The sequence below is a fragment of the Eupeodes corollae genome, chromosome 2, assembly GCF_945859685.1.
Source record: "Eupeodes corollae chromosome 2, idEupCoro1.1, whole genome shotgun sequence".
NCBI classification, from domain to species: domain Eukaryota; kingdom Metazoa; phylum Arthropoda; class Insecta; order Diptera; family Syrphidae; genus Eupeodes; species Eupeodes corollae.
In genome coordinates this window covers 105,555,433-105,569,266 of record NC_079148.1, presented here as the reverse complement: position 1 = coordinate 105,569,266, position 13,834 = coordinate 105,555,433, and the positions used below count along the sequence as shown (strand labels likewise).

The window sequence follows — 13,834 nt, the reverse complement described above, 5'->3', positions numbered from 1 at the left end:
CAACTCTTGGGGGAGACACAGACGACGCGACGATGAACGACGAAAGACAAACGATAAACGACGAACGAACGACTATGATGACGGTAGACGGTGTAGACAGACCCCATACTCACCAAAAGAAAAATAATACCTACCTACTGTTTAGACTATACAGCTTCTACGGGTTGCTGTTTCATCATTCCGACTCGAATACGGGACGGGTCAAGACGCGTTACGTTTTCTAATATTATTACTGGGTCGTGTTTTTATTTTTTAATTTAATTTTTTTAAATTAAATTTAGAAAATAGAATAATTTCTATAAGAATTTAAAAAGAAAAAAACAAATTTTCCCAACTCGGAACTTGAAACTCATTGGAGGAAAATAAAACAGAGTTTTTTCTTTAATTTTATTAAACCACAAGTGCAACAAAAGTGTTCAAATCTATAAATTAAAACTTTTTTTTTCTCAAGAAGTGCAAATAAATTCTACCTCAAATCGGAAACTGCAATCAACATACAAATACATTCATACCTAAATAAATCAAAACCTTTATAATTTTTTAATAAATCATAAAAAAGCAACAGGAGAAGAACAAAAAAAACGAACATAAAAAAAGCAATTGTAATAAAAAAAAACAAAAAAAAAGTTGTCTGGCCGTTGCAATTCACAAAAATCAAAGCTTTTTCAACCCTTTCTCACCACCAGACCTATCTACACCTACCTACCTACCATTAGTAAAGTTACAAACTAAAACCACCCACCCTTGCTCTGTAAAATATTGACTCTTCCCGTTCCCGGTAAAACCAAACCATAAACTGTTGTTGGTGTACCGTCTGTTTCATTTTTGTCTTTTGATTTGAGTCGAATTGAAACTGAGAGCCTAGTGCAATAATACCTAATAATTTATGAACTGTGCTGTGCGCTCTATCAACATTGTATATAACTGCTATGGTGAATAATAAATTATACCAAATGTTTCTACGCACACAGCTTTTTGTTGATTAATTCTCCTGCATTTGCGAGTAATTGAAACGGAAAGTGAAAAATTCTTATCCCCATGCGTGTTTGTTAGACGCATAATTTCGACAGTTACACCGATAACGTTACCGATACTTAAACAATTGGAATATTCAACAAAACTTAAGATATTCACCACACCCGACTGCAACTTGTTGTTTAGACGGAGGAATATAAATTATACATTTCTGTTCTGTTGGATACGCAAAACCAATACACACAACTAAGAGAGTATATACATATGTGGTGAAGATGAAGAATATAGGAAGGAAGAACTGACAGAAAGAGAGAGAGAGAGCAATACAAAGGAAGCCGGAGCCGGCCTCTTTGAAAAAAGGCACTGTTGTGCCTCGCTGTAGTCGAGTTAGTGATTCAACCCCTACACACAAACACAAGACAAAATTTCAATTGTGTGTGTAAGAGAGAGAGAGAGAGAGAAAGGAAGAGTGTGTGAGTGTAAGTGAAGTGTGCTACGGTGTTGGCCACCGCGCTGCGCTGCGATACGTATTGCTATTGCTATTGCACCGTAGATACTCACAGAGACTGTCTTCGGTTTAGCTCAATCGTTCGTTTGCCATTCGTACGTTCGCTCTGTCATTTGCCGCACCGTCCGTCATCATCAACATCATTGCCGCTTTGTTTTTATATGTCTACTCGTCTCGTCGGCGTCATCATCGTCGCCGTTTTTCGTAGAGTTTCAGACATACACACAACCAAAAATAAAAAAACTGAAGCGATATTTTGTGTTTGTTGAAATTTTTTGACAGTAGCAAGTTTAAACACAAGATTCTGATTTTTAGTGTCGCTGATACTGTGATAGATACATGACGTTTCATAAAGTTAAATTTATATGGCCGCGCGTATCGACAGTGAGCGTATAGAATAACGTGAATTAATATCCGCCGGACGTTTTTAAAAAATAAATATAAGTTTTTTTTTATTTAAACAAAAAAATCAGTTTCCTCTCTCAAACAGAAACAGAAAAATATTTTATCAACAATAATTATTTTTGACGTTAATGACAGCTATTAATTCTTCATAATACCAATTTTAAACATAAATGACAGAAAAGGTGCAAATTTCCGGTTAAGTGCAAGTTTTTTTGTTCAAAATAATTTTTACCAATCAACAAAATTAAAATTGTACAAAACAAAAAATAAGTTATTACCTCAAACAAAAATTTAAACAAAAAATCTATTACAAAAAAAAACCTCAACTCAGGTTCTGTTTTACAAATTATTTAAACAACCAGAAACAAAAAATAAAATATATATTTTATATAGTTAAATATAAAAATAAAAAAAACTTAAAAATGCGTATGTTTTAAGAAACAAACAAATATTTAAACGTCAAACTTAATGTACAAATTGTGTCGCTTTAAAATGTTGCTAGTGTAAATGTATGACATTACAATTTAACTGTAACAAAACACAGACTATATTCCCAGGATAACGGGCAACACAAACAAAAAAAAAAACAAAAAATTGTTACCATGATAATGTTACAACATTTGACAGCCGCGAATCCGCACACCTTTGTCGGTGGCGGAGGTGGTGGTGATGTTACAACAACAATGACTGCCTCAACAACAGCAATCTCATCATCATCGAAGAGCATCGGCTCAATATCATCGTCCTTATCATCATCACCGTCACCACCAACCATCGTTCATCATCATAGACGTTCAGAGTCGATGAGCCCTATGAGCTCACCTCAACGGCAATGTCATAGTAATATTCCTGCCTCACCGTCATCGGAACACTCAAGTTCATCACCTCAGCCGATGACAATTGTGGAAGACGATCCACCGGCTGAAGAGGGTGAAAAGCTGACCTGCATCAAGAGTTGTAGTGAGCGCGTTGAAAAACCCTCAATCCAACAGAGGGCCGAAGTGATCGTTGAGCGAAGAAGATCTGCGAGTCCGGCTGAGCCGAATATACTCCAGAGGCACCAGGAATTCGTTATGCTCTACAATCACCTGCGACAGTGTAAAACCCCACCAACGGTGGCTACGTCAACGACAATATCGCCATCACCATCTCCGGAATCACGACCCTCTACAGCGGGATCACCGGCCACGATCATTAAGGGAAACTATCAGTTTCAACAGGCCCGCCGCAGTGTCATCACTACCAGCGGCGACGAGGAAGAAGATCAGCGTGCCAAAAACTTCCGTTCCAGTCGTCATCCGTCCTTCACCGATGATTCGGACGATTGTGATCGTAAGGACGATCCTAACTGTCTTACCATGAGACAAGTCAGCATAGAGGACCACGATGAGGAGGAGGAAGACGAGGAAGACCGTCCTCTGGATTTGTCCCTTAGCACTGCTCTAAGTCGGAGAAGAGCCCGCACCTATTCAGGCGGCACAGACGACTCCGATGATTCTGGAGCCGGAGCTGTCGACGGGGACTTGAATCCTCTGAAAAGTGACGAGGGCAGAGCTGCTTACAAAAAGAATCTTATGAAGCGATATTGTGAGTACAAATTTACCCTTACTATACTTATGTATGTAACTCTTTTTTTCCCGTTATTTATATTTTGTGTGTAAGACCCTCAATTAAGTAAAAAAAATAAAAACACGACGAAGGCTTTGTCAAAAAAGCAAAACAAAACCTAACCTAGTTTTCAATCACAATGGATAAAATATCCCGTTGAGATCAATCAATCGATTGGAATTCTCTCACATCATTAAAAAGTCACTGACTGACATAATTTTCCACCATTTAAATTTTCCCTTGCCAATATCCTAACCCCCAGCCCAGCATCTCACCTATCCTGACTTCTTTACAAAGGACAAACATATTTGTGCTGGGTAATCAGCGTTCATTTTCTCGATATAACACAAAGATACTCATGTTGCGGTATGTAGAACATACCGGAAGGGCAAATAGCTAACATACATTTTCAGCAAAGAAAATAAAAAAAAGAAAACTAAACTAAACTAAACTGAACTGAACTGAACTAAAACCAAACGGGGTAGCTAGGCCATCAGCAGTAGCAGCAACAGCAACAGAAGCAGCAGCATATCAAATGAGAGGGTGAAAAACTAGGTCAGAAGAGAATTTTTCCAAAGGGATGAAATTGACTACAAAAAAAAATATGAAATATACTAAAAAACTGGAAAACACATGCACTACTCTGCATAAACATATAATCAAAAAAAATTAAAGAAAAACTGTAAAGAAAATGAGAAAAGGCACAAGCGACTGAACAACTAATTGACGTGAGAGATTTTCCTCTAAAAGGGAAGTTGGTTGGTTGGTTTGTGTACGTACGTACCTCTCATCACATACATACATTTGAACATTTTTTTTTTATATATGAAAATGGAAAAATATACAAGTTTTGAGGAAAAATCTAGGCTATGAGGGCAAAAGTCACCCGGCAATTGAAAGCCAACAAATGACATAAATTACGCTTAAGAAGAGTGATAATGAATTTCAAATTAAATTAATATACAAGAAATAAAAAAGGTGGTTTTTTATGTGTAGTGTGTGTGGTGCTTTATTCAGCAACGAGCTGAATTGCTTTGAATTTTTAATTAAAGAGCTTTGATGCAAATAATAATTTTGTTTGTCAGTAGGTACTTTTTCGTTTCTTTGAGTTAGAGAAGGTTCTCTGTTAAAAGTAAATATATGATTCAAAATTTCAATATTTTAAAACCTTCGTCAAAAAAAAAATGGAAGGATAAGAATTCGCCAAAAAGTGTAACATGTAAAGTCAAATTCACTGTTTAGATAGTCTCTCATCTAATTTTATGCAAGGACTTTAAAAACAATATTTAATTGACTCCTTAACATTATTGTAATCATTTAATTCTTAGAACCCTGTGTATCCAAACAAGAACCAAGTACTTGGTTGAATACTGATGAAGTCTTTGATTATTTATACAGCAGGATCTAATCCTTATATTATTATCGCTTTTTGCACTAAATTGGGATTCTTGTGTAATGACATTTAAATAGTTCAGTTGCTTTTTAAATGTATTTAAGTTAACTGGCGCCCAATGTGGGAACTTTAATGTTGAAAATTCAGCCATTCAGCTGCTTTGGAGATTCAATCCAACTTGGTTTTACAAAATGTATCATAATTCTATTAAAATGTTCTCAAAGGTTGTTAAATTCCTTGAAGATATTTCATTCCATTCCTTTTTTAACTCCAAAAATCACACAAACTTCAAAATTCATCAAATCAATGCTGTTGTTGTTCATTTTTAGGAAATTTTTGACACTTACATTTTGAAAGTTTATACTAAAATATTTATCTATGAATAAGATGAATCAATGAATACGAGGAGATAGAAAAGTTTCACAAAGGTGAACTAACTATGCCTTGTATCTGGAAACAGGACTTCCAAAAATATTTACAAGCACGCTTAAATTACAAGCAGACTACATTTTAAATGTTTTATCCCATCATGATGACCGACTGACAAAACGAATGGCACTTTATGACCTAAGAAACGAGAACTGGTGGATGTCGATATGGAAAGTTCTGGAAAACGCGTTTGGAGGAACAATATCGCTGAATTCATCAAATTTGAATCATGCTAAAGAGGTTTTCTACAAAATCATACAAAGCTATACAAATTTGGAACCCGATGCTCAGGATTCTTTACTCACAACTGAACCTGAATCTTATGGAATCAAACTACTTTAATGATTCACTGAATTACAGTCAAATATCCTTAATACTAAAAACAGGATGTAAACGGCAGTTTTAATCAGTTTTGCACGCTATGTCATTTGTTAGCAAAAGAAGCTTGCTTCCACTTCATAAGTATATGTCCCGTTTTTTCTGCCTACAGAAATGCAATCTTTCGAAAAAAAAATCTCTGACGCTGCAAGAAACAGTAGAAGTGTTAAGTAATTTTGAATGGTATCCACTCTGTTCCTTTTTGAAAACCATTTACACAAATAAATAAAATAAATTGGCAGGCGCAACAGTCCGTTGAGAACTAGGACCTAGTGACTTACAACTCTCAACTATTCCTGTGTGCGAGTAATGTTGTGAGGAATAGAGAGGACCTACAGTTTTATATGCCGAATCCGAACGGCTAATTTGAGAAAGCACTTTTTCATGACAAGAATTGCTCTTGGAGAATTTGTCAATTCTTCGCAAGAGGCACTACCCGTGAAAAGACATTACATGACATAGGCAGGGATCGAACCCAAGACCTCTGGCATGACAGTACAACGCACTAACCATCATGCCACCGGTACTACCATTTTTACATATACGATGTTAATTATAACCGAATTTGTTTGAAAAACCTCAAATTTCGAAGAATCAAAGATTTTGGAGCTTGTTTCTTATTTTTTTAAGATAAATTAGATTTGAAGGCACTTTCTGAAGAATAAACCAATTTCAAGTAAATAACTTCATCAGAAAACACCACTTTAAAATCCTAGAAACTAAATTAATTCTAAACTGGCGCCCAACGCCAAGCTTTTATTTTTTTTAATATTTATTTTTCGTGAACATTTAATGGAAAAAATAGAATTTAAATTCATTTACTTCCCTTGGACTTTAATTTATTAGACGCAAAATCTATTTTTTGACGTTCAATTACCACAAAATCGAAAAAATTCAGAGAAATTTGAAATAAAATAAAACGTTTTAAATAGAAGACCTCTTAAAATCACACTTTCCATACATACATATATGTAAATTCTCAAGGTAACCCATTTCCTTAAATACCATTCCACCTGTCATATTTTATTGCTTTTACAAGCATAGAAAATTGTCGATTCTTCCGGACACTTTCACAATTAATTAGCCCTTACTTGAGTATCTGCCAAATAAAATCTTTATTTTTGAACTTGAAATGTTTAAATAAATTTACGTCGACAAGCCCTTCCACTTGTTTGTTTCAAATCACAAAAAAAAAAAAAAAACAAAATAAAACAAACAACAACAATATACTGGCAACAGCATCAAAGTAAATCAAAAGTTCTTGCCCTACTTTCGAAAAAAAAAAAAAAATAGTTAAGTATTTTTACAAAATTTTGTCGCACAATGTCAGTCCGGAATTAATTTGAATTTTCCATCACATTTCTTTTCTGTGTGAAAAACTCTTTTTTCCCCACGTGAAAAAATATATAAAAAAAAACCAAAGGCTATTGATGGAAAGGGTGAAGAGTGGGTGACCGAGAGGGGGTTGGGGATGGGCAAGAGACATCGAAAGAGGAAGGTAGGAGGTATGTATAGTTTATGTATCCCAAATCCCAAAAGGAACATAAAACAAGATGTAGTGCGATAGGTACCTATTTTTATAAGTAGATATGTGTTCATTATCCACTGACCCAGTTAATGTGTAGGATGACATTCATATATGTCTGTATGTATATTTCTATACGAAATAACTAAGGGAGAATATAAACATGACATTATACCACACCCCCAACCATCCGCCCTTCATATGGTCATATAGTTTGTAGGTGCCATAGGACCTGCACCGTAATGGTGAGTATACGAATATATGTATAATTGAAAGTCCTTCTTCTGCTCCTGCTCCAACTTCTTCTTCCGGAATTAAAAACGAATAATTTTTCGGAACAGCCATCAGCAGAAAAACAGCCACAGAAACAGCAACGAAAAATCAAATTTCACTCTATAAAGTAGTATACTATGGCAGTGCTTCCACTTCCACTTGCTATCTGTCAGATTGTGGTATGACGTTTAAATTGCGAGAGTGTCGTAGTCGGACGTTTCTCTCTATGCCTTGCGTGCGTGTGCGTATAATGATTTCCTAACCCACCTCAACAAATTTATTGATTTTTTTTCTTCTCGTTTATAGCTTTTTTTTGTTATTTTTGTTTTTGTTTTTTTGGTAACCCAAAAGCACGTACATATACCTACATAAATATAATACATAGCAAGTATTTATACGATAATGTGTTCCGTCTGTCATCGCGTCACTCTTTCGAAGTGAATAGTTGCGTATAACGTTGTTGTTTTTGTTATTGTTGATGATATCTATACACTTTAGATATTTCAATTACGTAAACGAAAATGAATTTAGCTCACCAAAAACCGTTAGTTTATTATTTTATCTATTCAATTCTTTCTTTGTTTCCTTTTTTGTATTATTTTATTAAAAATATAACAAAAAATAAAACAACTATTGAACAATTTCGCAATTCAGCGCATAAACAAAAAAAAAAAACATAAATTTAGCCCATAGCGATCTGTGCGAAACTATCTATTAAACAACTTATCTGGTTACCTCAGCTGTCACATTTCACTTTCTTTTCAAAATTTCAAATTGGCGCAGCTCTATAGGTTAGGTTAAGTTTTTTTGTTGTTATTATTCCATTTTGCATAATAGTTTGTTATAACATTTCTTGTGGTGCTATTACATCAGTCTTATATGGGCTACATTTGAATGTTTCTTTTTTTGTTTAGTAATTTAGTGAACCTTTCTGATAGAATTGTCACATTTGACAGTTGGAAGTTTACTGTTTGTTATTTTTTATTCGAATGTCAAAGATGCATTGGGTTATTGAGGTTCTCATCTGCATATGATTTTTATTTTTGTTATGTTTTTGATAAAGCATCATCATTTATTATTCAAATCTCAAAAGAGAAAGTATAGATAGGTTAATAATGTCGCCCGCCGTGTGTTGTATGGGGAACGATTATGTATAAATGAGAATCGTGTGTAATATTATGGCAAGTGGAAGTGACCTTGGTGAATTTCAGGAAATGATAATAATCCATCCATACCTTCTTCCATCATCTTATGAATAATAAAATAGATTGTATATACATTTATTTGTATCTCTATCGCATGACACATGTTCCAACTGGGAATATTATGTAAGATCCTTTTTAACACACGCTTATACCTCATACCTATGAATGTCTTCAAAATGAAAATGGTAGATAATTATGCGATGGTGGTGTGTATTATGGTGTTGCCGAAAATGAAGAAAAAAAGAAATGAACATTATGTTTATATACAAACAGAGTTATATCTATGTATAAAAGGATACCTCCTTGTATACATATAATTTAGGTGTCTATACTTTTTGTTTACTCCTTCCTAGACAATAATATAGCCAAGCGGAAGTGGAAAAAGCTATATGGCATCATACAATAACAAGGAAAGGGTAGCCGCGTGCCGGCCCAATCAAGGACAAACATCAGCTGATGATGATGGGGATTCTTTAGGATGTAGAGCAACTTTTAACCTCACTTTTTTTGTGTTGTTATTGTATATACTGTGTATTGTTGTTGGCTCTGACTATAGCTTAGAAAATTTCATTTTCACATTGTTTCTCTTGTTGATGATGGTTTGATGAAGATTATATACAAGAAATAGGCCGAAGGATATAAATTCTTTCTGTGGGTTGATGACTTATGTACATTGAGAAATTAAATATAAAAGAAAGCTTGAGCTTTTTTGGTAAAAGAAAGTAAAAGTTTTTGCTCTAGGTCTGGTTAGGTATATACAATATTTTTCAATATGTACTTTACAAAGAAAGTATATATTTATATTATAGAGTGGAAAGGTCTTCCTGTCTGTTGGGAATGTTAAGTTATGTGGTCTTCAAGGACTTATTTCTATTTATGCCTTCGAGGTTGATGGGCGATGAAAACACGAGGATGTGGTTTATGTGAAAGGCTGTTTAGTGTATAGTCATAGGATGATTTAGATTTTGTTGGTCTATTTTGTTCTTCTGCTTCTTTTTCATTTTTTTTTATAAGGTGGGAAATATTTCATGAAATAGGACGTTTTTTTTCATTTATAATATATACCAATAAAATTTAGGTAGCTATACGTTTTATGGTCAAATTGTATTGAGGTCATTATCAATCAATCTTAATTTGGTTGGTTGTCTTTTTTTTTAAGGTTTAGTATGACAGCAATCAAACAATTTCAAATGAGTAATGATAAATTTATGATGAAAACATATGTAAAGAAAAAATAAAAACTGAAACGAGTGGCACGTGTATGACAAATGGAAATGTGTAAAATTTGTATTGTTCTTTAAATAAAAAGTTGAAACATATGATACATAAAAGGCTTTTGCCTTAAAGGAGAGTTTTAGACGGCAAAATTGACAAAAATATGTGTCAAATACTGGGACATAGATTTGTATAGATGACAAAGAGACAAACTTTTAAAGAGACAAACTTGAGATGGTTTGCTGGAAATTTCACGACCTTGTAAACTTTTTTTTCAATACATTGTGTACTCAAAAGAGAAATACAAAAAAGGTCTAGAATCTGGCCTCAAACTGCAATTGTTTCAGCTTTATAGCCTCTTAGTCATATTGAGCTTTTTTAGACTCCATAAAAGATGGCTTTGGGTGTTAAATTTAATTAAAATTTTGAAGTATGTAGACACTTTGTAAGTACGAAAATCATTAAAATCTGAATGTATAAGAGAAAAACTTAAACTTCCCTCACCGAGACATTTGCTTCTCTTGAACACCGCCCCAAAGTATCATGCCTGTCATTGTTTTATCGTTACTTTCATAACCAATTCTCTATTGAAATAGCCAGTTGCATTCCTCCCTTTCAACAATTCAACCGTAATACCCGTACTGCTAGGAATGCCCATCAGTTTACACTAGAGCCCGATTTCGGACGTACTGGTAAGTACAGAGATTCTTTCTTTAGCCGCACTTCACGAATGTGGAATGCTTTACCAGGCTCAATATTTCCCACTCATAACGATGTTCAGACATTCAAAACCAATGTGCATCGGTTTCTCCTTTCTAATCCTATGCTCCTTTCCTAAGTGTTCACACTGTGTTTAATCATTATAAGGGTGTTCATAACCCCTTTAGTGTGCTCATAATATAAAAAAAAACAGATAAAATGAGTGTATTTATGCACAAATTGCCCTTTTCTCAAAGTTTATTTTTGTTACTGATATTTAAGAAGGTGCTAAGCATTGGTGGCTATTTTGTGTACATAGTTTTCTTTTGTATATTACAGAGCTTTTTCGTACACTCAATAATTCTATGGAAATAATTGGTTAAGTCTACCCCATCCAAAAACAAAAAAGGGTCAGTTTCGTGTTGGGGGCCATTTTTGTATTTGCTTTTAAATTAAATAATTTTTCGTTGTGTAAATGGTTTAATTTTTGAGGTAATATCCTGAATTTCACATAAAATAGCTATTAAATTAATAATATTGTGAAAAGTCAATATGAAGAAAATCAGCAACGCGTAGAGTTCTCTTTTCGCAAAGAGCCATTTCCTACTAGACAAACATTTGTAGTAGTTTGTTATTTTTGTTTGATACGTAACGCCTTTTTTAAGGTAAACTTTGCTTTAATTCTTGCAACTTAATTGATAAAATACAAAAAAAATAATGTATTGCATAAATTGGCGCCCAACGTGAAACTTTGGACCTCTTCAAAATCTATACCCTGTTAGAAAAACAGACAAAAATTCAAATTTCATGTGACATTCTTATGGACGTAATGCACATATTTCCGGTTTCATATAAGAAGTTTTAAGTTGTGTCTAGTCTATTCCGGTAAAAAAAAAAAACTGCATAATAAGCAATAAAAGACATCATCTGACTAGATATAACTCTTAAATTCAATAGCAACGCACACAACACACAAATTTCCGCCAAGCGACGACACATATAATTTATATACATAATGATCTTCATTTTATTCGTCATCATCATCCTCAACAACAAGCTCCAAAAAAGAAAGCACAAAGTCGTCGATATAAAGAAATGACACTTACTTTAGGAGGCTGACGCCGCCGTTCGTCTCTGCCGCTGCCGCTGCCGCCTCCGCCACTACCGTCACTGCCAAAACCAAAAGAGAATTATGTATACACCAATACAAATATTCGAACAAACAATATCTACCTAAAGATACGGACGAAAAAAAAAGAATATATTAATCGAGAACGAAATAAAAAACTAAATAAAACAAAATTGGGCAACAATTCACCCAAAAAAAGAAACAACAAATAAGACAGCATGCGTGTTTGCTCGCCGTTTAGTATACGTTATCCAAAAGACCTTGAACTTGAGACGAAATATTTGAACAAAATAAAAACAAAAATAAAAAAACACAGAACGAGCCAGAAATTCAACCAAAAACAGAAGAAACAATAAGAAAAAAAAAAACAAAAAGAAAGAATAAAACAATTTCTTCATACAATAAAAAAAACAGAGTGGAGCGGGCTCCAATATAATTTATATAAAGAAAAAGAACTTTTCGTTTGCGTCTCTTTTCTGTCTCAATACAAAAATACTGAATGTATAGTGGAATATCTGTTTTCTGTCAGCTTTCAGTAATTCTTCTTCCTGTGTTGTTGAGTCTTTTCCTTTATTTTTAATTACGAGTATTTCGGCGTTTATTATTAGGTTGGTAGTACACTCAGTTTCTGTCTCCTCTTTTCTTTTTTTTTTGGTTGTTGGTGAAAAGGGAAGGAAGGAAAAAGCCTCGGAGTGTGTAACGAATTAATTTTTATTTTTATTTCGATGTCTTTTTGCTTCTGCCAGAATTCAGAGATGCAATTTGGAAGGAAATGCAAATCACAACCATTCACACTACATTACCGATTGACTGTGATGGGCTCTCACCTTTATAAAAAAGAAAAAAAAAAAACGCAATAATTACAACTCAAAACACGAAATGCATTTTAAAATCGGTAAGGTAGGTCATGGTCGATAAAACTACTGCGTGTGTTGGTCATATGGTTTGACAGTTGTTGTTTTTATTTTTATTTTTTTACAAACAGTTACCTATAAAGGCACTTATAAGTTTGTGTTATTAGAAATTGTGTACTTCTCGCGCATACCGCACCGCGCTAAGGCAATCATTTATAGGTTGTACTATACAAGCTTGTATTTGAATTGATGTAGTAAAAAGATAATATGCCTTCACTTAGTTTGCGTTGGAAGTTTAGTTTGTAATAAAACGGGGGGTTTCTATGTTTATATCGACAAAAAGTTATCACTATTTATTGAACACTTGAGTTATTTTTGCGAGTTTTAGTTGAGGAATGATAATTGTGAAGTATTTGCCTGTGCGAAAGTTTGAATAATTAATAAAACAATATTACTTCGAGAATACGAAGGTAACCTGACCTTAAATGCCACCGAAAGTCCAGCGAACAGAACTAAGATATTTTAAGAATAAGTCATATATAATTTATACTTGATTGTGACAGTTAATACGAACTATTTAAGGGTACGTTAACAGGATCAGACAAAGTACTCAAATTCTTAAAGTCGAGTTAAAATCATGTTGATTTTTAGTTCAAAAAACACATTATAAATCAAGCTAATAATAATTCTACAATACCTTGGCGGATATATCCCGTTTATTTAGCAGAACTGTCAGAATATTAAAGTGAACAGAACTAACGTTAGGATTCTTTTAAATTGACTTTTGGTTGGGCTAAACTTCTGACAATCAAATACTAAATTTCAAACAGGTATATTGCAATTTCTGGTGAATTCCGGTAATTTTGTATCAAAACTGTCAAAAGTAATCAAACAGTACTAAACCAGAACACTGATATGTTTGTTTTTAATATGAATGAAATAGTAATGTCATCAAGTTCATCATTTTTTCTGAACCAAATACAACTACAATTTTGAAGAATTTTTAACTAATTTGGTAAATCAGCGAGATAACAATTGTAATTGACTAATGATCGAATGTCAGTCCAATGAATACTCAGTAAGAAACAATGCAAAATCTTATCTTAAATTTTGTCTTGTGAATCATAACAAGATGCTACTGAATTCCCCATCATTTATATTTATTTAAAAACCAGATCAAAAAACAAAAAGCCCAAAAGATTTAATCACTATTAACAAAACAGTCTAACATTTCATTT

The 13,834-nt window shown here is 33.6% G+C and overlaps 1 protein-coding gene across 4 annotated transcripts in view; it reads left to right on the top strand.

Annotated features, from left to right (window-relative positions):
• Window positions 1-13,834, top strand: part of LOC129945001 (ecdysone-induced protein 74EF) — a 191,735-nt gene that overhangs the window by 138,243 nt on the left and 39,658 nt on the right. For 2 of the 4 annotated variants that reach the window (XM_056054660.1, XM_056054659.1), the window contains exon 1: window positions 304-3,475. The exons of the other annotated variants lie outside the window; for them this stretch is intronic. In XM_056054660.1, coding sequence (XP_055910635.1) covers window positions 2,491-3,475 — 985 coding nt within the window. In that variant the 5' untranslated portion in view covers window positions 304-2,490. Of the gene's footprint in view, window positions 1-303; window positions 3,476-13,834 lie in introns of those variants that run through there. 4 annotated transcript variants of the gene reach the window in all.